Below are 26,935 nucleotides of genomic sequence, written 5' to 3'. Positions count from 1 at the left end.
CAGGCATAATCCATACACCGAAAGGATAATTGGTTTAGTAGCCTTGACCGGTACTAGATACGGGACTTAACACATATAGGAAATGCATGCATTTGTGAAATTGGCATCAATATTTGCAAGATAGTGTGAATCACCCGACACTCCCATGTTTCTATTAATTTGAAATCCAAATTTAATTTCTTGCTTGATAATTAGTTGTTTGCATTTAATTTTGTTAATTCCCAATTCAAAATTTTATTTTACTTGTGAATATTATCAAAAAAAGGTTAAAAATGAAATGGTTGTGTATATTATTTTTACACAACCATTTCATTTCATTTTATTTTATTTTATTTTTATTTTTATTTTTCATTGTATGATTTTAAGTTATTCTAGCGCCAATTACCTCAGTTAGGTCCAACACCTAATCCCCGAGATACGATAACTAAGGTCTAAATACTTCCCTTACTTAACACGATTCGTACGCTTGTGAGAGTATATGCATCAAGTCACTTCTCCCTTGAAATTTTGAATCTGTCTCAATATGAAAGAGAAATGGGCTGGGCAGTTAAGAAAAGGGCATAAAGGTCAACAAAATTATCAAAAAAAGGTTAAAAATGAAATGGTTGTGCATTAAGAAACAGACATTAACAATGTTTGGATAAGGGGGAAAATAAATAAAAAAACCTAATGGAAAGGGGGATCAAGGACCCTAGAATTAGGATAAAAGGACAAAACCCCTAATGATTTTGTTTAATTGATAGGGAAGCAATTTCCAACTCATTATAAGAATGAGTTGACAAAAGTTGCTTACGTTTTTTTTTTCTCTGTATCCTTATTTGTCTTTCATATGAGTTGACAAATTTAATAGCAAATGAAAAAATATGGAGGTCCAAATATTAAATTTGGAGATCCAACTAAAACCATCATTTTAACCCTTAACACTTTGACAAAAAAGATATCAACCCTAAAATTAAGAATGATGCTCACTCTCACCCAAACCACAATTGTTTTGCAAAAAGACAAAAATGCCCCTCACATGTTAACTAAGTTAATGGGAAAATTTGGATAGAAAGTCTAAAAGTTAAAGTTGGTTATGAATTGGCAACAATTACAAAAGTGAGGGTGTAAATAATCAAAATTAAAATGTGATGAGGTAAATTGGCATCCATAGAAAACTTGGGGGATAATTTAGCTATTTTTCCTTAAAATAACTTCATTTGTTACAAAAATTTAAGAAAACTCCATCCAGCTCGCTAAACACTAATTCCTACTAACAAAAGAGTTTCTAGTACAAGTTCAATTGGTGAGCCGTAGCTTGTTGGTTAGCTAGCCTAACTAACACTGTGAAAATCACAAGTTCAAATCTCACTGACATCAGGAATGGAGTGGGGTGGGGAGTTACATTGTCGTCCATATATTTTTTTTTTTAAAGGTTCATTTTATAACAAATAAATATTTTTTAAATGAACAAATAAATATTTATGTTTAGCATATTATATATTTTTATCTCGATCTCCGTTTCTAGTTGTTCTGCACTTTTAAACTCACACAATCTAGAACCATGCATTTCCTCGTTGATTTACCTTAAATGTAAATCTAACGGTGAAAAACAAAACAATTAAATTTAAAAATAATTCTTTTAAGCTTGAATTTATATCCAATATAATTTTCTTAATTAGTTATTCATCAGGTGAACATTATCGCATTCAGTGTCATATACCAATTTCCACAGTTAATATTCATAATCTTAATGTAAAAAGAAGCAAGGAAAGAGAGAGAAAAAAAAAAAAAAAACTTCCTTGCTCAGTAAGAAATTCTTTCAATTTATCCGACTTCCAGTTTCTGGGCAAATGGATCAAACATTCACTAAGAGCAAGATCTTACCTGAACCCCATCTCCGCCGTCCCCCTCTCATCATCATCCAATCACGTCATCAAGCCTAAGCCTAACAGGAAAATACGCGCGCTGTTAATAGGAAAATATAGAAACGCGGGCGGGCGGGTAGGTGGGTAGGTGAGCCTGAGACTAGAGTGGTAGGTAAAACCGCCAATAGGATATTAGGAAGGAGAAGAGAGAGAGAGACAGAGAGAGAGAGAGAAGGAGAGGGAGATCAGAATTGATTGATGGGGATATACGAGGTGGTGATGGAGGAGATAACGGTGTACACGGGGCTATCACCGGCGGCGTTTTTCACAATCGCTGGGATGATGGTCGTCGTTTACAGATATGTTACCGGAATGTTTGTGGCTCCCGAAGATTACAACAAGCCTCCGGTGGTGAGTAGTGCTAATTCGGAATTGGCGAACAAGTATTTCAATCCCACGACCGCCACGACACCAAGCTCAATCCAAGTCGGGGATATGACGGAGCAAGAGCTTAGAGGATATGATGGGTCTGACCCCAATAAGCCCCTTCTCATGGCCATCAAAGCTCAGATCTACGACGTCTCCTCCTCCAGGTACTACTTGCTTTGATTATCTCTCTATTAGTCTGTTTCTTTCTTTATACCCAGATCGAAATATAATTTGATTGCTTGGTTGGAATTGAAGCAGGAACTTCTATGGTCCAGGTGGACCGTATGCAATGTTTGCTGGAAGGGATGCTAGCAGAGCCTTGGCTCTTCTGTCTTTCAAACCCCAAGACATACACGGAAACATCGATGGCCTCGGTCCCGACGAGCTTCAGATTTTACAGGACTGGGAAGATAAATTCGTTGAAAAATATCTCACGGTTGGACGGCTGCTTAACCGTGATCCTGTGCCACAACCAACACAAGAGACTAAGCAAACTTGAGATCAAAATCTGGACCATGATATGAAATATAACTCACTATTCTTTGGGTGTATGTTTCAATTTTGTGTCTATTCTCCTTGCTGCTGCTTGTCAACATACATACAGCTTGTCTTGAATCACCAGAGTCCGCTCATATTATGTATCAATTGTAGTTGCAGGCTCAAAACTAGTATTCCACTTATTGTCTTCAATCTCCACTGCTGAACCTAACGACTCTATTCCATAGTTTTCCCTCCCGACTCCCAACGTTTCGACCCAAGTTAAAAGCATGCACTCACAACAGCATTTTAACCTGTAAGAGTTGATCGAGGATCTTTAACGCTTTTAAACTTCCGGCCCATTCAGTAATCACAATGCTATTCCAATGGGTCCTGTCATTGGAGTTTCCAGTTCCATTCTGGGTAATGAAAGCAAGAAAATGGAGAATGAGATAGAGAATTTTTAAATTTTTACATTTGTGTTTCCACTTCCATTCTGTGTAATGAAAACAAGAATTTTAGGAATTTCCGAAAGTGGAGAATTTTTAAATTTTTTAACTTAAAACATGACAGTGACGAGGAAATAAATTAAGAGTTGTCCTGCAGTAAGGAATGCCCTGGGGACAATATCTTTGCGGTTCCCGAGCATTCCTGAATTGATCTCGAATGGAGATTGCAATTAAGATGAGGTATCTTAATCGCTTAGAATACTCTTCATCTGTGAATAAGGAGAGTATCTGAATCATATATAGCTCAGACTCGGCAGTAGTCCCCCTTTTTCATTATCATGGAAATCAATGTCGACAGACTAGATAAATGAGAGGAAGAAGAGTACCCTGCAACATATTTATTCCAAACGAACACATCGTCCGAGATATAGTGAAGCACATTCTCAGATCTAGATGCTGCTGATGCCGAGGCAGAGGCATTGGCAGCTCTGGTATATATAATATATCGACCTCCTTTAAAAAATATATATATATATATATATATATATCGACCTCCATGACTATTATACGCATAGAAATACCCATACTGGTAACTTACATAAATTAGTATTGTTCGCGTTGTGGATCGAGTCATCGAGAGCTTTAACATGTTTGATCACCACAATTTGGATAGTTAATGAAGACCTGATAAGCCTAAACTAAAGCTAGAAATATAGTTCTAGCTACTGTAAATATGCATCAGCATATTGTTTTTGGCATCTAAACAAGGCACTGTTTCATTCCAACAAGGATGACCCGTAGTAGAAATGATGGATTATTAAGGTTTCCTCCTATCCAAGATGTGTCAGTTGAGAAAGAGGAGTTGACTGATCCGTGGATTGCAAGTGACTGATAATATTCCACTGAAATCATCCAAGCGCAGAACATGGGAGGGGCATTGTGCAATGAGCTTCTAACTAAACATCAGGCACCCGAGAAGTGAGGTGCATCGTGCTCATGGGCGTGCAAATAAGGGGAGATGTAGAGGGTGATGAAGTCTTAACAATAAGAGCATAGACGTGAGCTTATTCTCCTGGCCAGGATGCCAAGTTGAATCTTTCAGGCTAACTTTTCTTACTACACCTTCAATGCCATATTTTGCTTTCAAATCTACCAAAACCACAGAGATATTGTCCCCAGGGCATTCCTTGCTGCTGTTAACACTGCCTATCAAATCATCTTGCGATAAATAACCATCCTCCCTCTTTTTCTATTTTGGTTGCAGTACATCCCAACTCAGGAAGGCCATCTGCAGTAAAATTGGCTTCATAAAAAATGTGGCATACCTGGAAATGCTACTGAAGGCAAAAAATGAGATTAAAAATGAAATTACCCATGCCACAGAAGTTTTCTCCTTGGAATTTTGTGCTCTTGATTCTTAAAGAAGTAAAAAAAAAAAACAAACAAAAACAAACAAAAACAAAAAAACAAAATTGGGTTCTTTTTACCAAGTGATATAACTTTTCTTCTACCAATTGACATAATTTCTGTTTCTGCACCAACTCCAAACTCAGCCAAAGCCAAATGGATGAATTCACAGCAAATGTTAGCAGCGTGCAAGACAAATCCTGATGCGGAATTCTAGAATTCACCATTAACAAATAAAAAAATAAAAAAATAAAAAAATAAAGAAGATTAAGATAAAAAATAAAATAAAAGGTAAAGCAGATTAAGATAAAAGGCACATTAATTTTCAGATCCCTAGTGTTTCAACCGAAAATATGAGCAGTATGAACTAGCTAAATTGTTATAAATTGGACAATCAGCATATATTGCCATCACAATGTTGTTTAGTATTGGCTCATCTTTAATCAGTAACAATGAGATTCATTAATCACTTGGAACCTTTAAACTGTAATACACAATTATTAGGGGAAACCGGGAAACTGTAATACAATGAGATTCATTAATCACATGGAAATTTTTGTTTGCTAACCAATATGAAGAAAATAAAGATATGGGGAAGGGCATATACCTGAGAGCCCTCATTGCCCATAAAAAGGAGCCAGAGAAAATGGCGGGCTCATTCCAGTAATCCAATAATTATTTCAATTGGAATACTAAACACTGAAAACAGAGGTCACAGCATCTTCCATTTCTGGTCTTCTTTAACAAACTGATAGAAAACCTCGAAGGGGAATACCAGTCTAGCTAAAAGCACTCTGGCTAACTGCTTTTATTCTCCCCATTGATGTATCAAATATATTCCAAAGGCACCACCATAGTGGAATCCACAGACAAATTCTCTAGCTGAGCAGTAAACTCAACAATGGCTCCAATACCAGAAATATCACTTACAAAATACTTACACTACTCACCACTGCAAATTCAGGAGACATGACCGATCAATTCTTTTGAATTTTGTATATGTTTATGACATTTGATCTCCACCCAATTAAATAATTTTTTTCTTTTCCACCCTCCAACACCTTGGTCATTGAAGTTGGGTAAACTTAAATCAGTGATCATCAATCCTATCACAATTTTAATAACATTACACACAATTTGCACCACTACAACATATATGGGTATGAGCTAGACATCAGGAGAATGAAATGGAGATCTGGTAAGCAAAAATGGAACCAACCTCCAATGCTAAAAATTTCAAGACTTTGAAGGTAACTCTAATTTCTTATCTAGAGCTTAACAAATTCTATTCGTTCTGGAAACCAATCAAGCACATATTTTCCAAGATGTTATCCTCACCAATAACTATTAAATACACCCAAAGCATACAAAAATGACTACAATGAACTTTACATATTCAAGAGAAACAAATTCTAATGAACAAAAAACCGAGAGTAATATTTAATAAATACTACATCAGATAATTCACCTTCATGATTCAATGTTGTAAAAACTACAATTAGTTGACTTTTTATTATTATTATTATTATTCATAAAGTTTATTGTTTCAATTTTGTCACCAAGTTTACTGTACTTGCTTTACTTGTGTGGATATGTGGGTAATGTATATATTGATTGATGAAGAAGAATTACTGCCATACATAACTTAATAAGCTGAAAAGTGAAGTCTTTAAGTATTGTAATCTTTCATCATGAACAAGATACATTATTCATTATAAGAAAAGAAACAAAAAATATTTACAAACTGGGAAAAAAAAAAACAATAATGAATCAAATGATAGTAAGGTATACAAGTGATTTATCAGTGACATACTCTATCTTCATAAACTAATAAGAACTCTATGTTTCTATGTGCACATATATGTGTTGATCTGACCTAGAGGCATTCAGATATGATTAGCAGAGGGCAAACACAGTGACCACCTCCTACAGCTTCTCTTTATGTGCTTTGGCCTTTTCAACAGATTCCATCGCTTCTTCAAATGATTTCTGAATGCAAATGAAAAGCTTGTCAGTGACACAATGTTGAATAACATCAATCCGATGAATAGCCCTGGCTTGAATCAAAATATGATCAAAGTAGGACATTCCTCAACGAAGTAAAACACTTTAATAAAGGCAATTGGACATAACAAAAAAGAGAAACTTCTAGAAGGCATCTCCAGTTCTCCAAACTAACTGGAAGAGAAACCAGTCTAAAGAAGTTCATGTATATGCTGGCCAGAATTAAAATCAAATAAACTTATTTGTATATCTGTACTTTAACTTTTGGTTAATCTATTTTAGATTCCAGAATCAACTTTTATGAACAGCATACTACATGACAGTTTTGAAACTTGATGCCATTGGTAGGGAAATAGGAAGAAATCATGTATCACCCATTCTGAATGATACCTTCCTTGTTTTGTGCATTTGCAATTATTCCCAATGATAACAGCAGAAAGGCAAGAATATAATGTAGAGCATGCAAGAAACAGTACGAGCATAAGCATCCACAAAAAATGGCAAAAGTAGCAATGATATACATAACTAGTCTAGTTATTGTCCATTAAGGATTAAGAAGGGTTCTGGGTTCAGCTTTATATGTTCTGTGCATGTCACAGGTCCAGAGGATTGTTAGTTAAAAGTATGCAGTGCAAAAAACAAAAAACCCTGGAGACAAGAAAAGAGCAAGTAAGGTACCCCAGAATTACGTATCTTCCATAAGGCATCCCATCCCATATTAACGACGCCCACGCCACCTAATAGAGCCCTGCATAAAATCCATCTACCAATAAGACATGAAAAGGAAGCATAAACCTAGTCATAATCTTGTTACATTTCTTAGCAAGAAGCTGAATTAAAGTAACAGAATGTTCACATGATAAGGTAACACAGATACAAAACAAGTAGGTAATATCAGTAAGATTGTAAATAGCAATATGAGGTTTATGTATGATCAGATTCATAGAAATTAAGTTGGGAATGGCAGAATAGATAAGAGAGAGAGGAGAGGATAGGCACCCTGCAACGGAGACGTTGAGAAGGAAGGCACGCGTGGTGACATAGCGAAGCAGACTGTCAAAGCTGGAGGGTCTAGAAGCAGAAGCATAATTGCGGTTATTTCTACTATAACCGTAACCGTAACCGGAGGAGGAGGAGGAGGTTCGGGAATAGGATGCGGATGAGGTTCGGAAATTGTAGTCGGCGCGCTTGCGATCGTCGATGAGGACCTGATAGGCTTCGGAGGCCTGCTTGAATCGGAGGGTGGCGGTATCCCTCACCGCCTTAGAAGAATGGGAATGCTTGTCTGGGTGCAGCTTCACCGCCAGCTTCCTGAACGCCTCTTTAATTTCTTCTTTGCTCGCATTCCTTGTCAGACCCAATATCGAGTAGTGATCACCCATCTCTCTCTGTCTCGCTCTTCAATTCCCAATTTCCGATTGATTCAAGACCCACAAATCCATTCTTTCATCGTGCCAACAAATGTTTCTTCAACTTCGTGGCGCTCTCATAGCCGGTTCCTTTCATTTTCATTTGCTCTTCGTTTTTTTTTTTTTCTTTTTTTGAGGAGGAAAATAAATTACAACTTAAATATCCTACTATAACCAGAATTAAACTGATCAAAATTAAAAGCAGACAAAGTTGAGAACGATAACTTTTTGGACCAAGTGATAGGAGTAGATGATCTATGACCCATATTTGTAACAGCATCAGCAACGAAGTTGGCTTCCATGGGAACATAAGAGAAGGAAACAGCTTCGAAATTGCTAGCCAGACTCGGGATGTCTTTTACAAGAGTACGAAGACGCCAAGGAGGAGCACATTTTTTGTTGATAGAGTCTATAATTAACTTGGAGTCACTTTCGACATAAAGCTTTCGACAGTTAAGGAGGAGGGCATGATAAAGACCATCACGAACAGCACTTCCTTTAGCAATGGGGACTGAAGCATGACCAATAGCTTGCGCACTAGCAAAAGGGGAGAACCATCATGATCCCTGATAACAAAACCAGCAGCTGCTTTCTTATTGTTGACAACAGAACCATTGAAATTGAGCTTGGCGAAGCCAGCAGGAGGAGGAAGCCAGCAAATAACTTGAGAGGTAGAAGCAGGACCCTTGAAAAGGCAAGGGTTATTCCTTCTGTAATTCTCACCAATGGATGCCGCAGCATGAACCACCATGTTAGGAAGAGAGGGAGAATGTCTGAAGATGAGGTTATTCCTCGCATCCCAAATTTTCCTGCAAAGAAGGAGAAGATTTTCAATAGTAGACTTTTGGTAATCCTTCCTGAACCAGGAAAGAAACCATTCTTCAAAGTTTTGGAAATCTGTATTGGTAATGCCAGCAGAGCACCAAACATTTGCAGCAAAGGGGCAGAAGAAGAAAAGGTGGTTTAAGTCCTCATCCCTGAGCTACAAAGGGCACACAAAGAATCATAATTAGTAGAATAACGAGCAGGTCTTGCCCTAGTTTTCAATCTTCCCCTATCTAAGAGCCAAGAGAAAATCTTGACCTTAAGAGGAATGTTAAGTCTCCATATTTCATTCAAAATTTTAACCCTCGAATAGGGAGCAACCGAATCACATTGAAGCCAAGTGGCAGATTTAGCAGAAAAAATACCGCTGGAGGTCGGCCCCCAAACAAATTCATCCCTAGAGTCCAAAGCAGGAAGAGGAATACTTAAAATAGAGTTAACTGTATCATGATCAAGGAAAACAGAAAGTTTATTCACATTCCAACAACCATTAACAATATAATCACTAACATTCTCATCAATATCAATAGAAATTCTATTAGTAGTCGAAATAAGATTGATAAAAGGAAAAGAAAAGGCCCAGTTGAAAGTCCAGGATTTGATGTCAGTACCATCACCAACAATCCAGCGCATACCTTGGTGTCTTTTCTCGACCATCTTGTTTTATCCTCCCCTTTCCTTATTTGTGGACTTTCACCCCCGTTCAGGTTGGTGGGCGCCCAAGGTGTTGGAAGTGCACTACTTTGGGAGATGAGACCAAGCGTCTTCAAGGCGAGAATCTTTCTCTCTCTCTATTATCAAGAATACCTTTCCAGGCCATAGAATGGTTGGCCTGCTTATTTTGCATGAAAAAAGCATGTTTTCTTAAGTATTTCCTATGAACAATATCCACCCACCAGTTATCATGATTAGAGATCACTTTCTAGCCTAATTTTTCCAAAGCAGCCTTATTGAAGGAAGCTACTGGCCGAATTCCAAGACCACCTAAGGATTTAGGCAGACAACTTTGGTTCCAAGCAACTGGGGGGGGCCGGATTTAGGCAAACAAATTTGGTTCCAAGCAACTGGGGGACTTCCTTTCCTTTACAGCTCCGAATTTACGTTTTCATTAAATAAAAAGGAAATTGGTCCGTACAATATTTGAACTTTTCCTCCTTATAACTTTTGGTATCTGAACTTCAAAAAATATCAATACATACGGTACATGAAGTTCTTTGCCCGACCGAGGATTGGTACATATGGTCGTTAGCTCCGTTACAGAGGTTGTCAGCTGGCAATTTTAAACTTAAAATGACCATTTTGCCCATTACTCTTTTTTTTTTCTTAGTTCTTTTTTTTCATATAATAATAATTATTATTATTTATATATATATATATATATATATATATATTTTACAGGAATGAAGAAGAATTTTCATCGTCACTTCCCCCTTGCTTATCAATTCTTCTTCATTTCAATTATCCTTGAGTGTCTACAGCAACAACAAGGATTGAACCATCTTCTTCAAGCTTCAGTCAAGATAGAGAGAATCCATACACACCTTATAAAGGCCAACCCAAATCATCAAATTTCAAACCTCTTTCTTATCTTTCTGGGTTTCTTTCCCCCTTCGCTTTTCTGGGTTTTCTTCCCCAATTCGGGAAACACAATTGAGAGACATCATAATGGATAGTTGTAGACATAAGCAAATCAATCAACAAGTATTACCCTGCCAATGAACTAAGTCACCAATGAACAAACAATTATAGAAAACATAGATCGAGATCTATGTTTCTTTTAGGAGCCATACACTTTCATTACTAGCACGCTCCCTTCAAGCTGCCAACTAAACCCAGAATGGAGCCGTTCACCCAGTTCCCAGCTAAATTTAAGATCACTAAGCTCATAGAGTTTAAGATCGGTATCTCACCATGAATCTTTTTAAACCCAAGATTCAGAACCCTCAAATTATGGCAAAGACCCAGTTATAGAATTTCCTTCGACAACCTCTGAAATTTCCTTCGGCGTTGCTGGGCTAGACCGGAAAGTGTCCATAGCATCAAAATCCTAGTCGGATCCAGGTTGTGGGTGGGAGAAAACAGGCGACAACGGCGTGCTTACAGCAGTCAATGTTCATCGCCCACGAGCTGCAGTTTCTCATCAGCACCACCTTCTTCATCACCACCCCCATGTTCGACCATTATTCAAATTAATTGATATTGTAATAGATTCAAGACCCTTGCCATCGCCTTCTCCATCTCCACCTCCACCTCCACCGCCTTTGGTTCCATCGCCACCTCCGCCATCTCCACCACCACCACTAGAATTCTATCACTTTCTGTTGTCCATAGACTACTTTTCTTCTTCATGTTCTTGTAGTTCAAGCTAGGGGCTTTCGGGTTCAAGGCAACAGGACAAGAGAGAGATACTTAGGGGAAAAAAAAATTAAGGCATGAAAGGACCAAAATACCCTTCAAAAATTGACATCTGGCAATCTTTGTAACGGAGCTAACAGCCATATGTACCAATCTTTTGTCAAGTAAAGAATCTCAGGTACCGTATTGCCATTTTTTTGAAGTTCAGGTACCAAAAGTTATAAGGAGAAAAAGTTTGGGTATTGTACGAACCATTTTCCCTAAATAAAAAGGAAATTGGTTCAAACCATACTCGAATTATGGCTCCCTATAAATTTCAGTACCTCAAGTTTTGATATTTCATAAGGATATCTAAGATTTTTTGATATTTCATAAGGATATCTAAGATTCTAACCCCGATCGAAAATTGGTACCCAGAGTCGTTAGCTCCGTTTTCGGAAGTTGCTATTTGACAATTTTTATGGGTATTTTCGTCTTTTCATATTTTAAACTTTTCTTTTTTCTCCAAGCATTTTTTTCTCTCTCTCGATCAAAGCCTCTTTATTTTCCTGTCAAAGTTAAAACACTTCTCCTTTACAAAATAATCCTGCTAAAACAAGGAACATGCCAAACTTTTTCAAATCATTCGACTCATAGATACTAGCTCCCTCCACCCAAACATGCCCTTTCAGAACCACAAAATCTCAAACCTATCATTGTTCTTAGGGCCAACAATGTAAGTAACAGACATCAATCATTTGGTCACAATCTTCTTAGGAACCTCAAGCGATCGTAGCAGAACCATATCACCAATGCCTAATTTTTCAAACTAGGCCAAGATGCGTTCGGGTTTTGCCAAAAGAATGAAACATAGAATTGGGCAAAATCGTTAACAAAGAATTGAAAAATTGGATTCTGTTAAAAAGTGTAAGGGGGATGTCTATGGGTTTAAGAAGTTGAAGAAGTTCCAACATTGTGGGAAGGTAAAGCAATATTATGATGATCTTTGTTGCAGTAATCAAACCCGATTGTGCAAAGAAGAAAGAAGTGTATAAGCCACCGCACTTTGCTTTGGGTGATATTGTTACGTCTCGTACCTGAATTTACCCATTTACAGGTCATTTGGACGGTAAACGAATAAAATTTTTACTTTCACCTTCATTTTGATCATTTAGTGGCTCTAAAAATTAACTTTATGTTTGGCTAAGTTTTTGAGGAAGTTTCCTTCATAAAAGTTGTAGATGACGTTAAACCGAGTTCATGGACACATGGCACGCTAAAATCGGAGTTGTAACGAAGAAGTTTTGTAATTATGCTGAAATCGTGCTCTATAAACAGCAAGCTGACTTTCCATTTCCGGGAGGCCCCCAAAATTTTCAGATTTTTCCTCTCGCTGGCGTAGCTTCCTGGAGTCGCTGCAACTTCCTTTGGCCACCTACGGCCATGAAATTAGTACCATTTTCTTCGTCTTGAAATAAGCTTTTCATCCCTATATGTCTTGCATCCTATCATTCACCATAGACGACGAATCGAAGCAAAGAAATCAAACCCCTTTTCGACGTTTTCTTCAAATTCAGCCAACTCGGGCCAAATTAGGAGGGGAGATCAACTGGGGTTTGTTCGTATGGAGATCCTCTACTAACCTTCCAAGTTTCACATCTCAATTCAACCCGAGGAAGACAAATTGCATATTTGACCGATTTCGGACTCTTCCTTCTCGAGGTAAATTTCGGTCTCTAAACTTGAAATTAGACTTTGCTATAGTTATGAAAGTTGTTGTGTGCTTGTTGAGATGAAGATTTTGGCATAGGTATTGTGACCTGGGTTGAGGGGTTGGTCAGCAGCGGGTGGGCCCCACGTGCCCCTGCTGTTGGGGGCGCGCGCCACCGCTTTTAACCTTCCACATTATTCCACTGTGCAGAGCACGATGTTACGATCGTGTGGACATAGTTTGATAGGAATACGTCGAATTTCAAGATCGACTGGAATTTATGATGTTTCAGAAATTCAGGTATGAATTCGTAACGATTCGATTGTTGGATCGTTAAGATTATTGATAAGCATGTTAGAAATATCGAGTTTATGAAATCCTTGAAGTTTGAGACGATTCCGATGTGAGTTCGGATTTTCGGGATTTAGCAATGAACTATTAGTTAGCTATTTCGTTTGAATTCGAAATTAGTTAATAGTAATTCATTTCTGACGAAAATCTCAGATTTGAGTGTTAATCATGACTTGCGACTTCCTGAACGCAATTTCGCAGGCGGTTTATGATTTTTTTAAATATTTGGATTATGTTACTTAAGATTGATGATTAGAAGTGTTAGGTTGTTTTTTGCAGGGTTGGGTAGTCCATTTTTAAGGAAAGTGCTGCTGAATTTTTAGTAAGATTTCTCCTAAGGTGGGCTCCGCAGGACTACTTCTGATTTCAAGGTGAATTCCAAGGCGGGTCTTGTCAATTTGGTATTAGAGCTCTAGGTTATCCGATCTCGTAGACTTTGTAGCGTGTGATTGATATGATAGATATCTTCATTGTCTCATCCGACACGTGTGAAATTTCGGGGATGAAATTTTATAAGGTGGGGAGGTTGTTAAGTCTCGTACCTTAATTTACCCGTTTAATGGTCATTAGGACGGTAAACGAATAAAATCTTTACTTTTCACTGTCATTTTGATCATTTAGTGGCTCAAAAAGTTGACTTTTTGTTGGCTAAGTCTTTTAGGAAGCTTCCTTCATGAATGTTGTAGAAGACGTTAAACCGAGTTCATTGACATGTGGCGCAATAAAATCGGAGTGGTAACGAAGAAGTTATAAGGGTTTCAAGTCAGTAAAAGTTTTGTAATTATGCTGAAATCGTGTTCTGTAAATAGCAAGCTGACTTTTCATTTCAGGGAGGCCCCCAAAATTTCCTGATTTTTCCTCTCTCGCCAGTGTAGATTTCTGGCATTGCTGCCGCTTCCTCGGGCCACCTATGGCCATCAAATTGGTATCATTCTCTTTTGTCTTGAAATAAGCTTTCCATCCATATACATTTTGCATCCTATCATTCACCATAGACAACGAATCGAAGCAAAGAAAGTCAGACCCCTTTTTCGGTGTTTTATTCAAATTTCGGCCAAGTCCGGCCAAATTAGGAGGGGAAACCAACTGGGCTTTGTTCGTATGGAGATCCTCTACTAACCTTCCAAGTTTCACATCTCAATTCAACCCGAGGAAGACAAATTTGGGATTTGAGTGATTTCGACCTCTTCTTTCTCAAGGTAAATTATGGTCTCTAAACTTGAAATTGGACTTTGTTGCAGTTATGATAGGAGCATTTTAATGCAATGTTTTAATAGTTATTTCCTCATATTTTATTTAGTTACTTCCTTAAATAAATCAATTTTAATAAAGTTTAATGCGATGTTTTAATAGTTATTTCCTTAAATAAATCCATTTTAATAAAGTTTCTATTTTTAGGTGCACTAGAGCAAATGGAGAAGAAATGAGCTTAAAGGCACATGAGAAGCAAGGGAACATTGGAAATGATAGAGGAAAGACACGAGAGCTGCAGAAATGAGCTGAAACGAAGAAATGAAGTTTTCCTGGTCCAATCAGGAAATCCTGTTCAAAATAGGAAACTTTGTCAAAGCAAGACTCCTAAGTCAACCAGGAAGCATGGTCGGAAAAATGAAGAGAAATGGAAAAAAATGAGGAGTCCTGATGACAATAGGATACCTGGGTGGACTAGGACAGCCCAAGAACAAGCTAAAAACGTCCTCTACAAAGGTGATATGTATTGAGAGACATTTTTGGCTAGAAAAGATGGTTGAAAATCAGATTTTGAGTCCGTATTAGACACAAATTGATTTTGGCGGAATTTCAAGAATATATATGGATAATGACATCTCAATTAAATCCTAAATGCATCTAGGCGTGATTATGGCCAAAGGGAGACTTCAACAGATAAGGAAGGAGAATTTCAAGAGATTGCAACAAGCAGAAAGGTTGAAAACAAGTCAAGACACATTCCTTGATGTCCACATTCATTCTTGGCTGAAATTGAGGAGATAAATCAGAAAATAATCATGTAATTAATGCAAAAATAATCTCCCTTAAATCAAGGTGTTATTTTGGAGGTTTCTCATTGGTTGGATGACACAAGAATGCTGACGTGGATTGATCTGATTGGTTGGAGCTATGTGGCGCAAGCAGATAATTCCTAGAAATTAAAAGAAGAATCTAGAAGGCTTGGATGTCCTCCTATAAATAGGAGCATCATAGACACCACTTCACACACCTCTCTCCCTCAGAAAATCAATACCAAAAATTCTCTCCATTCTCTAGTCTTCAGAAGCTCTGCGTCTCAACCAAGGAGGAGAAGAAGTCATACAATACATCAAAATCGTAGCCGCCATCCACCCTTATGTCATCCCTAGAAGATTGCTTGCTTTCAAGGATCTTCAAGTTCTTCGTCTCAAGGCTTCGTCATTCATCTTTCACGGTGTATTTCATACTTTCTTTTGTTTCCTTTGTTTGATTCGTAGAGTTATGAATTCTAGTTAACATGAAGTTAAGGGCAAAGTTTAAAGCCCATTTATATGTTTTGAAATAAAGTTGTGATTTCTATGTTGCTTATGTGAGATTGCTTGATTGATTTTGGATTACAGAAAACTTTTATATGTATGTGTTCTTTGGTGGCCAACTTAGGATATATGCATGTAATTGGAGCTAGATTTAGGTAAACAATTCACCTAATAGTTTTGTGGACCTAAATCATAAGTAGTAAAGGCTTTGGACAAAAGTAAATCAATTAAGGAGGATTGCAAATAGATGAAATTTTTCATACTAGGTTGTGCACTTTAGTTGACATCCTTTCTTTGTTCTTTATGCATTGAATGTGTTCTTGAGTAGCTAGCTTTCTAGACTATGATCGCATGTTCAATAAGATTAATTTAGGTGCTTTCACTTAGATTAATTACTCAAGGAAAGTAAAAAATTGGAAATCGTTTGCTTCTAACGTTTCACATGGTCAACTTCTTTCTCAAGACATAGAAAATAAACTATTTGAATTGTGATTGGATTTCTTGCATATGATTGTGGTTTTGATCTTTGTTCCTTGCGTTCCACCCTTGTATGTATATTTTTACATTTTCGTTATTTTATTTATTTTAACTTTTGATTTTATAATCCTAAAACCCCCTTATTTGTGTTTACTTGTATATATTTCTATTCTTTGTTTTATTTTTGTAAATAATATTTTATACTTTTATTAATTCTTTATTTGTTTTTACAATTACAGGTGCACCCTCAATCCCCGACTAAAACGATCCCTACTTATTCTATACTGACAACTACATTTTGCAGGGTTAAATTGTGCGCTTCCTTATAGCGTGTCAAGTTATAAAAGTTGTTGTGCTTGTTGAGATGAAGATTTTGGCATAAGTATTGTGACCTGGGTCGGGGATTGGTCAGCGGCGCGTGGACCTCATGTGCGGGGGCGCGTGCCGCCACTTCTGGCCTTCCATGTTATTCCACTGTGCTAAGTAAGATGTTACAATCGTGTGGACATAACATTCCTAAAATAATTGTTCAATATATTAACACTTCATCATTTGTAGATATTTATCTCTATCCTGGATCCAGATACTACCCCAAACCACTGGTTCTTCATTGTGATTAAATTAGCGAGAACGGATGTAGAGATATGGGACACTTACCCGAACCCTACACGTACTATGGCTCGAAATGATCTTGTTTATTATGTGGTAATAAATATTAAAGAGTGAAATCATTCTCTTGATTATAATTGTATTGCACATCACACTTAGCTTCTTGTTGTTTGAAATACAGCTTTTGGCATTGGACACAATATTTGACATTGAAATCCAAAGCTGTTTCAAGAAAGGATGGCCGTTTTGTTCATTCACAGTTTTCAATGTAGATGACATTCACATTCAACAAAACAACTTCGATTGTGGCATTTTCATGCTCAGATACATAATAAATTATGATAATCTGTTCAAAGATGAGGTAAGATGATTCAACTTTAATTGCAATATATGATGGTTTTTTTTTTTCTCTATTGTATAACTTTGTTGTTTACTGAATGCAGTTAGATTCTGTAAATTGTCATGTGCAACTTGCTCTTTGGATGTTGAAGCACCTAAAGAACCAAGCATGGATGAAAGTTAATGAGGCTTTAGATAATGAAAACAAAAATGATGGTGCCAAGAACAAGATCAAGACAATAGAAGAAATTGATGAATCTACTGAAAATAGTGTTGATCAACATCATGGCAAGAGCTGTTCAATAGTCATGCAGAGAAAAACCTCAACACTACACGCAAGGGGTCGTGGTTGCCCTCGTGGTGCAAAGAATAAAAACTCTCGAAAATAAATATAAACATGAACATATATGATTTACTTCAAATTTAAATACTCTGTTGGACATATATGACTTCAGTGCCAATAGTCTTTGATTTACATACTCTGTGCCAATACTTAATTCTGTTGCAATATAAATACCCTGTACCAAACTATATTTCAATGAAAAGCAGAGACTGTCAAATGTACTCAGGGAATGCAATCTGAATGTTTTAGATCAGCAGACACTACGGCATGTTCAGGTCTAGCACGAAGGCTTGATACACTTTGTTTAGAGTCTTGCAAATCATCTGGAATTGCAGGGCTACAACATGAGCAAATAAAAGTGCATAAATAAGATGCAAACTAATATCTCTTTGTAAATTGAAAATTCTCTTCCCTAGTCTCTACTGACTTTAAATTCGACACAAGTTAATCAAGGAGAATAACTGAGACTTTCATAGGCCTGTAAAAGCATATTCCATTAACATCAAACACACTATCAAGCTAACAACAGAGATCCTAGAGGATGTAATGAGAATGGAGCAAACAACTTTAGGTTAATTCCAACAGTGACCAATACCTATATTTTTACTTTCCTAACTACCACTACAGGTAAACAAGAGAGGATAAATGTCACAGAGAAATGATACCAGGAACAAACAAGAGAATCTGTATGAGATTATCAAATGTTTTGTTTCTTTTCACAATCGACTTTAGGATAAAACCCAAATCGGAACAGTCAACCCTAAATCATGAGTGCAAATCTCTATTTCATTTCGTCATTCCTCCCACAACTTCATCTAAAATGTTTCTTCCTAAGTTGCGCGCTGCAAATTCAGCAGCTTTTGCACCTCCATGGCCATCAAATACATAAAAAAAAGCCTGCAAATATGAATCTAGAGCATATCAAATTCCAATTCTCCAGCCACTCATTTCAGCTGCAATAAGCAAGGCCTAATCTCAAACACTATTTATTCTATAATAATTTCACTATGTATGTATCTAAACTCCCTAATATGTTAGACCTAAACTCATTCATCAGGGAACCTTGAAATTCAAGCTTTCATTTTCCCAAATTACACCTCAATTTTACCACGAGTTTTCAAATTTCCCTAATTAAGCTCACTACTAGAAATATGGGCTACTAGGACACCCTATAAGGACACAGTTTTACTGAGGTGTCCTAATAACCTTAAGAGAACAAGTTAAAGAAAACAGGAGCAGGCCCGCCCATTTTTTTCGCCCAATGATAAAATTTCAATCTCCATTTTGTTTTCCCACGCATATTTTAGTTGACAGCTCTCTCACTCTTTCTTGTCTGCGACTCGGCGTCTCTTCGTCATCGAATAAACCAAACCAAATTGGAATATGAGGAAAACAAATTCACTCACCTTGGATGGGTGATTCTCTCTCCTTCTCAATTTGTCTCCCACTTTGTCTTCTGGCACATCTATGTGCTTTGGTTCATGATTAGAAATGCCCTATTTCTCTCAAACTCTCGTTTTCTCCCACGGTCCCTCTTTCCCTTTCTCACCGATATCAATGTCACCCACCAAATTGAGTTTTGATGAACTTGGTGGCCACTGGGTTGACCTGGATTTAGGATTGTTCTCTTTGGGTATCTCAATTCACTCTCGTCTTTTGTCAATCCTGATTCAACTTGTTGTTTCAAATTCAACAGCTGGGTTTCTCGTGTCGGACTCATGATTCGGTGCCTATACTAGCGCCTCACGCTTAATACAACACGGTCATCAAGTTTAGGGCAAATAAATTAAACTCCAAGTATCGTACCCAAGGGAATAGGGAACCCCCACTTGGTTACGGACAACTAAGCACAAATACAAATTATCCTAGCAACAAGTATCCGAAACTGTGATTTTTGATTGTGAAGACTTAAACTAAATATGAGATCCGAAAACATAAAATTGCTAAAAATAAAAATGCAATGCTAAAGTAATTTGCGAAAAATTCAAGACAAGAGAGTGTTGGGTGCTAGAGAGGCTCCTTCACCCAAATCCTATGTGTCAGAAGCTAATCTAATGTAGATGAAAAATTCTTGATTAGGCGGTAGTCGTATCCAAGACGGTTCAAGGCTCAAGGACCATATATTCTCAATTACGGTATTAATGCGCCGTTTCAAGGGTCACACAAACTCAATTAGAGAGAGCTAGAGCCGGTTCAAGGGTCTCTAAGTCGCTATAATTGGCATAAAGCTGAAGAATTAGACCACTAAATGATTCACTCTCGCAATCACACGGCAGGTGTAAATCACCATGCTTATAACTCCTACAATATCAAATTGAGGGTTCTAGCTTAGGAAGAAAAGCAGGTCAAGCCTCTAATTCCGTCCTAGACATGCTCAAAATACATACCCTAGAGTTGACTAGGCTCCTAGACATGCATTTCAACCCAATAAAAATTGATATAAGCATCCAATAAAATAAATTGCATCAATCCATTAAAATAGACATCCTTTACATAAAATTAGGGCTAGGGCACACAACCCTAACCCCCAACAACAAATCTACTCACTACCCATCATTAAACAAACATCAATATACATAATTTAAAGATGAACAAAGTGAAGAGAAGTAGGAGTAACAAGAACAAGCCACAAATTGCTATAAAGCAATTATGGCTAGCCTTGATTTATGGCTCCCCACTTTTACCCAAATTTAATGGTGATGAAGTTCTTGATGCTTGGGCTTCCCGTTTGAAATTTGTGGAATTGATGAGAAGATGAAATCCTAGTGAGGTAGATCTTGGTGAGGTGAAGTGGATCTTGGTGAGGAAGTGTGAATCTTGGTGAGGAAGAGATCTTGGTGAGGAGGGAAGAAAAGATGAGAAGGAAGGAATTGTGGTGAGGTGAGGTTTCGGTGAAGAGGAAGAGAAAATGGAATTAAGAGAGTGGTGTGATCTGGGTTGGTGTGGCTGAAAAGAAAAAAATGGGAATTGGAATGGGATCTGGGCGTCAGAGACGAAGAACAAAGGAAAATGGGGTGATTGATATATATTGTGTGGTTTGGCCGTGAGGGGAAGAAGAAAGAGAGAGATAGGGGCACGTGGCCACATGTGAGAGGAAGAAAGGGAAAAAGAAAAGAAAGGAAAGGCTGCACGGGTGAGGAAGAAGGGAAAAGGAAAAAGGAAATGGTGTGCTGCACGGGTGAGGAAGAAGGGAAAAGGAAAAAGGAAATGGTGTGCATGACGTCAGCATAGTGCATATATATATTTTTTTTCTTTTCCTTTTCTCTTTTATTTTGTTTTGCTTTCTCTTTTTTTTTTTTTTTTCTTCTTCTCACTACACCAAAAACTGCATCACACAACGGAGAACAAATCCTCTGTTGTCTGTTGACAACAATTGAATCATACAACACATTTAATAAATCTTCGTTGTATAAAGATGCTCAAATTCTAAAACTTCTAGTTAGGAGCTGATGACACAATGGAAAGAAAGATTATCTGTTGTCTGAATGAAAAAAAAAGACCGGCATATTTCCCTCCTACCATTGAGTCAAATTTGGCTTCAAATTGTACCCTAGATGCCATTAGATTGGACAACAGTTTAGTTACTTCCGTTGTAGGAGTATACCTGCAAATCATCATACAATGATTTTTAATGTTCTGTTGTGTAAGTGAGTAATAAAATTTGGAAATGGCTCCAAAATGACATTCATTCCCCCCAAAACAAGAAAATTCGGCTGCAATTATTTGTTATGCTTGCAAGTTCCAACAACAGAATGAACGATTTCTGTTGTGTGAATGAGAAATGACTAGCCTAACGTGAAACCTAATATTTTGATTGCAGAGGCAGGAAATTTCCATCTTTCATTCCCTTAGCTATGTAACAAATCAGACAACGTAAACGTATCTATACGTTGTCTGTCTGACTTAAAAAAAAAAAAAAAAAATTAATGCCTATTGCCTTAGGCAACTCGAGGGCACACTTAATGCCTTGGCCATTTTTCATGTCTGAGAGAGAAACCCCGAGCTTTTCTTCACTTCGAGCAAAATCTGGAGCTTTTCTTCATCATCTTCTCAAAACACTTAGCCATCACAAATCACCATCTTTCAAAGTTTGGATTTAGATTCTATTCGATTTAGGTTCTACTCGATTAGGGTTCGAGTTGGGTTCAATTTGGGGCTTTTTCATTCTGCTGAAATGAGAGATTTGGGTTCTGACCAATCGAGTTGGGTTCTACTCGATTAGGGTATTTCTTCTGCCCCAGAAAGAAGATAAATCTCATTCTTTGCAAGCTCCAGATGGGGTATTTCTTCTCTTCTTCTCTTATTCTCTTCTCTCCCAGAAGCCTCAACTCCTCTTCAAGGCTTCAACATCGTGCCTTGGCTCCGACACCTTCTTCCACCAAATCCAATCACAGACTAGGCCGCCAAAGAAAAAAAACTCTCTCTCTCTCGATAGAAAATCCCAGCAACTCTTCAAATTCGATCATCTCTTCCCCAGGTAGCCCTTCTCCATTCTCTTCTATATTTATTCCCCCTTCTCTCACATCATATACTTCATTTTGGTAATGTGATATAATTCTAGGGCTTGCTGGATGAATCAGAGTTTCAGAAATCGATTTGGGGCTATTTCTAATCTCTGCAATTTCGTGTCTCCATTTTGGTGACAGGAGGTGTAGTGAATGGGTTGGGCAACAGCGTCACAGCTAGCACCATAGGCGTCATTCTCAATTGTGTGTCGACCTTCCCGTCACCTGCATCAAAATCGGTTCTCCCTATATATCCCTTTTCTTCTTTCTATTTCAATCTTTGATGACTCAAAAGTGAAAAAGATGTATTTCTCTCCCACGAAATTTTATTAAATTTGGTTCAAAAAAATGAAATCAAAGATTAGATTACATGAACTTGGATCTGGGTTTTCCGTAATGGTTCTAAGATTAATGCTTTTAGTTAATTACTTGTTTTACTTGACAACAATCTGCAGATCTGTATGATGGTAATACATCTATCCTTAGATATGGTATGGTTTTTGTTCTTGAAGATGGTGTAGCGGTACTAATTCACTCACTTTCGCCTTTTCCTTTCATTATATATAGTTGCCCATATTAATAATTGACCATTGCTTCTGAATATGACTCACACTGTGTTATAGCAATACTATTATGAAGCTTTTGAGCTGAAACTTTATTCCTAACAAGTTCATTTAGACTTGGATAACAAAGTAGCTACCTTGTCAGAACAGAGGTAATATTCAACTAAAAATCTGCAGTTTTACTTTTCTCCTATGGCAGTGGCTGACCAATTCGCAACTTTCCATCATACATACACAAGTCATTGTTCATGTATTGTTGGTGAACATATGCTTCAAATTCTATAGTAGAAATACTTTATACTGCATCCCAAACTTTTTTGCTGAGAGCCTTGGTATTTGTATAATATATAGATCAAATATATAATTGAAGGCCAGGAAACAATGGTGGAATATTTTCACATTTTTTCATATAAAAAAATATCTCATACTTGCTTTAACACTGATGGGCATTAAAATTGAGCAAAACTAATGCTAGCTTATGAGATCATTTTTGTCTTTCTTTTAGTTGGCATCTACGGAATTGCATTCAACAAACAAGAACAACGGAATAGCATAACCTTTCACAGGTTGGGTAATCTTGGTTTTGTCCTATGGAACTATTTTCATTGTAGCTCTTATTTTATCTATCTGCTGATCCGTATATTTTTTTCTATTAGCTCCTTATGGTTGAAGTTCATTCCCCTGTAGTATTAGTTTCTTTGTGTATATATATAATTGCTCCAGATACAAACCAACTATGTTCCTCTACTATAATTGGTAAAGCCCAAGTTGAACTTTTTGATTTATAATGTCTTATTCATTTTAAACATGCATTTCAATGCAGGTATTGATCCCAAAATGGGTCGAGACCTAGTAGCCCCTCAGGTTATCAAGCAGTCAGGTCAAAGTTTTTAAACTAGTTCTTTTATTCAATATACTATGGAGTTCACAGTTTCGTTTGAAGCTTTTCAATTATAGTGCTTTATGACCAGGAAGGAAATGGTATTCTTGAAACTTTGTTGAATGAGTTTAAGTACCTAAGCAGATATTGGAATGTGTGTTCACACAATTGTGATACCTTTTAAGTTGGATATAATTCTTTGATTTTTGTTATGTTTTATTTGTTGTAATTAAAAAGTAGAAAGTGGAGAAAATAAGAGATGCAGTAGAGAAATAAGCCTTTGGTAATTATTAGCTTATATTGTCATGTATTTATATATGTATGTGTATGTATATTTGTAGGGAAGGCATAGAGAAAATGAAATTGGAATCAGTTCTGAAATTTCAAAGGTTGCTTTCAGTTCCTTTCCTAATAGATCACGTCTAATCAATGCTGTGACTTCTGACTAAGGGTGCCAGTTGTGTATTGCAGAATTTAGCTTGTTGTATGCCTCCAAGATCTTATAGTGACGATGAGTTCAAGGTTATTTAACAGACTTTGAGCAAGCTCAAGGTTTGAAATGGTGGGGGAGTTGAGGTAATGAAATTTGTTGTTCATGTATATATTTGTTTCTTGTTCGGTTTTTGTTTCTATATTTGCTTAGAAACTTTGAAGCTTCAGCAAAGCATCTTTAGCTTTGGCTATGTTTAGGATTTGCTTGCTTAGTAACTGTGGATTGTGTTTTGTTCTCATTCAGCAATTACTCAAGTACTGTATGGTGTTTCGTCAATGTACAAGATATACTTACTGCATTGCTGGTTCACTCCCAGATAAGTGGCGAAGTGACTCAACCCTGGATCTATTATAGCTGGGCAGTTTGAGTGGGTTCACAAGGTAATCCACTTATCAGCCAATTCATTTCAGTATATTGGTTTCATATCTTTATCATAAGAAAATATTGAAAGATACCTAACTTGATAGTCAATTGTTTGCAATTTTCTCTGGGATATATGGTGCAGCTGCTACAACATTTAAATATGCTTTTGATTACAAACCATCCGGCATCAACTGGTACCCTTCACAACTAGAGGCTTATTATTAATTTGTTAATTTGACTTTTTCAGGTTAAACTGCATACCAGAGATCAATGGAAACTTTGATTGATTGGATTGATAGTGAAGTCAGCATGAGCAATACTTATGTACTTTTTCGAACTTATGCTCCTGTGCATTTCAGGTTTGCTCTATCATTTAAGCTGCTTAGTCTCATTGGTAGATTACGATTTGCTTATTTGTCTCATTAATTACATGTGTATAATGTTCAAATGTACCTCTATCTCCACCAGTCTGACTTATCTATCGACATCGAATTATTATGACATGTATTGGTAATTTAGTATTTGATAAGTGATGGGAAACCTTGTGCAGGATTTTGAATGGTGAAGATGTAGATATAGAGGAAACAGTTCTTCGCACTCCAATATCCAAATCCTAGAAGAACCATTCACATTTGTTCTACTCAACACCACAAATAAATAGGAACATTCCTTCTGGTGCTGCAATATGTGCTAACTTGTGAAGCTTCACAACAAGCTTGGAGGTGATGCAAATAAGAATATAGTGCACAAGATGCTTGGTAAAGTGACACATGAAGGTTTTGTTAAAGTGAAAAGATATTATATCAGTTTTTGATTCATGTGTAGCTAGTTAGGATTGCTTTTCTTCTTTTATTGTTGGCTTGAAATTTGGACATGCAATTTTGTTTGGGAAATACTGCCTTTTGCAGTTTTATGTACAGAATGTTAGATATTATGATGGATTGCTTGATAGATATATTCACTGTTCATTGGGTAAAATGGACCAAATTAATGCACAAATCAATTCAGAGAATGGATGTTTGCAGTAATCATACAACAGATTTCAGAAATGTCAACCAACGTTGTTTGAACAAAAAAATTCTGGGTATTCACACAACGCATTGATAGCTATCACACAATGGATTTCAATAAGTAACGTCGTCTAATTTAACTCATTCATAGCTATCACACAACGGATTTCAATAAGTAACGTCGTCTAGTTTTAAGCTCATACAACAGAAAATACTAGAACACAGTTGTCTTACTTTTAATCACACAACAGCTATACTACAAAACCGTTGTATGAAAATTCAACCCACAACGGCATAAAAACAAATTCTGTTGTGTGAACTGCTGCGCACAAGTGCTGCGCATGGGTGCGTCCGGCATCTATCGAGTTCTTGGACAACGGTGTTAAGAAATATACGTCGACTGACTTTGTATCATACAATGGTGAATTCACCGTCGTCTGATTTTTCATCAGACAACATCGAGATAGACGACGGTGAGTCTTCAAATCAGACGACGTTTTTTCACCGTCGTGTGATGCAGTTTTTGGTGTAGTGTCTTCTCTCTTCTCAATGCACTTCCACAACATATTATCGAAGGTGGTTGGATTCCGCTCCCCTAATGGTGTTGACAACGGTTGACCCACATTGACTATTTCGTCATTTTGTCGGAAACTCCAATTTGCTTCAATTTCACACAATTTTCTCTCGTTTCCGCTACTCTGCTTATTTTCTACAAAATAAACAAAAGTAAATTAATCACATATTAATTGAAATGAGGATTGGTTTATTTCTAGTGCTTTAGATATAATTACAAGCATATAAATGCGTATAATCAACTCATATGAGTGGCGTGTGGAAGCACTTGATCGAAGCAGCAATAGCAACGTGTTCCTCTGCACCTTTGTTGCCAATTTGGTGAATATGGTATGTAACGTCTTCTAGTCTTGAGAATCTTTTCCTTATAGAAACTTGCAATGTTGCATGTGGTTGTTGAAATTTGAGGATGGAGGTTGTGTGACTACGCTAAGAGATTGGGAAACTGCAGACCACAGATTATAATCAGGCATGATTTGAACTTTTCGTGCAAATCTAGTCTGTAAATAGTGTGTTTGATTCCTGTGATGATGATAATGATTGTATTCAAAATGATGAAGTGAGCCTAGGAGCAGATTCAATGCAAATGGATGGGTCTTCTGAATCTGACAATTAGGTAAAAGTCATCAATTTATATTATTCTTCGGCTTTGGAGCTTTAACTGAGCTTAATGGTCAAATGATTTTAATATCTAGTTCAGAATATGATTTTGATACTAAACCTGACATGTTTTGTTATGTTTCCCAGGTTCACTAATCATTAAAGGATCGGTACATAGTTGCTTCTATAGGTAAGACTTGTAAATCGTAGTTGTATTGTATAAGCTTTGTGGTAGAACTCCCACTTGCTGGAAAGTTCTTTTCGAGTTGTTGGTGGGAATAACATGGTTCTCGATAGATAAGAAACAACCAGAATAAGATAGCAGCACAATTGAGGAAGGTAATGATGTAGGACGAGATTTTAGCCAATTTCAACAAAGAATCTCGAAAAGAAAGAAGCGTCTTCACATCAAGAAGAATAATTTGAATATTGA

General features: G+C 37.0%; 4 protein-coding genes and 1 long non-coding RNA gene across 16 annotated transcripts; 3 read left to right on the top strand and 2 right to left on the bottom strand.

Annotated features, from left to right (window-relative positions):
- The first annotated feature begins 2,002 nt into the window (after window positions 1-2,002).
- On the top strand, window positions 2,003-3,225 carry LOC112192854 (membrane steroid-binding protein 2). 2 transcript variants are annotated; one of them, XM_024332755.2, is made up of 2 exons: window positions 2,003-2,440; window positions 2,532-3,225. In XM_024332755.2, exons 1-2 carry the CDS (start codon window positions 2,106-2,108, stop codon window positions 2,773-2,775), a joined length of 579 nt encoding a protein of 192 aa, XP_024188523.1. In that variant the 5' UTR covers window positions 2,003-2,105; the 3' UTR covers window positions 2,776-3,225. The 2 variants fall into 2 exon arrangements, with proteins under 2 accessions (XP_024188523.1, XP_024188524.1); XM_024332756.2 differs by having other exon boundaries at window positions 2,023-2,440; window positions 2,535-3,225.
- A 3,045-nt stretch (window positions 3,226-6,270) lies between these two features.
- LOC112192855 (chaperone protein dnaJ 72) lies at window positions 6,271-8,163 on the bottom strand. Of its 2 annotated transcripts, none has more exons than XM_040515904.1 (3): window positions 7,613-8,163; window positions 7,292-7,376; window positions 6,271-6,598 (listed from the first exon to the last, which is right to left on the bottom strand). In XM_040515904.1, the coding sequence occupies exons 1-3, from the start codon at window positions 7,993-7,995 to the stop codon at window positions 6,536-6,538; spliced, it is 531 nt and encodes a 176-aa protein (XP_040371838.1). In that variant the 5' UTR covers window positions 7,996-8,163; the 3' UTR covers window positions 6,271-6,535. The 2 variants fall into 2 exon arrangements, with proteins under 2 accessions (XP_040371838.1, XP_024188525.1); XM_024332757.2 differs by having other exon boundaries at window positions 7,292-7,361; window positions 7,613-8,159.
- Window positions 8,164-8,437: 274 nt separating this feature from the next.
- LOC112194635 lies at window positions 8,438-11,018 on the bottom strand. Its single transcript, XM_024334849.1, has 3 exons — window positions 10,949-11,018; window positions 9,106-9,287; window positions 8,438-9,004 (listed from the first exon to the last, which is right to left on the bottom strand). Exons 1-3 carry the CDS (start codon window positions 11,016-11,018, stop codon window positions 8,438-8,440), a joined length of 819 nt encoding a protein of 272 aa, XP_024190617.1.
- A 4,453-nt stretch (window positions 11,019-15,471) lies between these two features.
- On the top strand, window positions 15,472-17,798 carry LOC121052369. 3 transcript variants are annotated; one of them, XM_040517211.1, is made up of 5 exons: window positions 15,472-15,667; window positions 16,464-16,707; window positions 16,808-16,929; window positions 17,015-17,194; window positions 17,277-17,798. In XM_040517211.1, exons 3-5 carry the CDS (start codon window positions 16,900-16,902, stop codon window positions 17,559-17,561), a joined length of 495 nt encoding a protein of 164 aa, XP_040373145.1. In that variant the 5' UTR covers window positions 15,472-15,667; window positions 16,464-16,707; window positions 16,808-16,899; the 3' UTR covers window positions 17,562-17,798. The 3 variants fall into 3 exon arrangements, with proteins under 3 accessions (XP_040373145.1, XP_040373144.1, XP_040373143.1); XM_040517210.1 differs by having other exon boundaries at window positions 16,783-16,929; XM_040517209.1 differs by having other exon boundaries at window positions 16,529-16,929.
- A 3,619-nt stretch (window positions 17,799-21,417) lies between these two features.
- Window positions 21,418-25,287, top strand: LOC112192493. Of its 8 annotated transcripts, none has more exons than XR_002933525.2 (8): window positions 21,420-21,992; window positions 22,162-23,149; window positions 23,407-23,463; window positions 23,805-23,852; window positions 23,935-24,039; window positions 24,200-24,336; window positions 24,567-24,678; window positions 24,870-25,287. It is a non-coding gene; the product is annotated as an uncharacterized LOC112192493 (long non-coding RNA). The 8 variants fall into 8 exon arrangements; XR_005808319.1 differs by having other exon boundaries at window positions 23,407-23,564; XR_002933521.2 differs by having other exon boundaries at window positions 21,421-21,992; window positions 22,162-22,259; window positions 22,476-23,149; window positions 23,407-23,852.
- Window positions 25,288-26,935: the final 1,648 nt, after the last annotated feature.

Source organism: Rosa chinensis, chromosome 3, assembly GCF_002994745.2.
Source record: "Rosa chinensis cultivar Old Blush chromosome 3, RchiOBHm-V2, whole genome shotgun sequence".
Taxonomy (NCBI): Eukaryota; Viridiplantae; Streptophyta; class Magnoliopsida; order Rosales; family Rosaceae; genus Rosa; species Rosa chinensis.
This window is presented reverse-complemented; position numbering and strand designations above follow the sequence as displayed.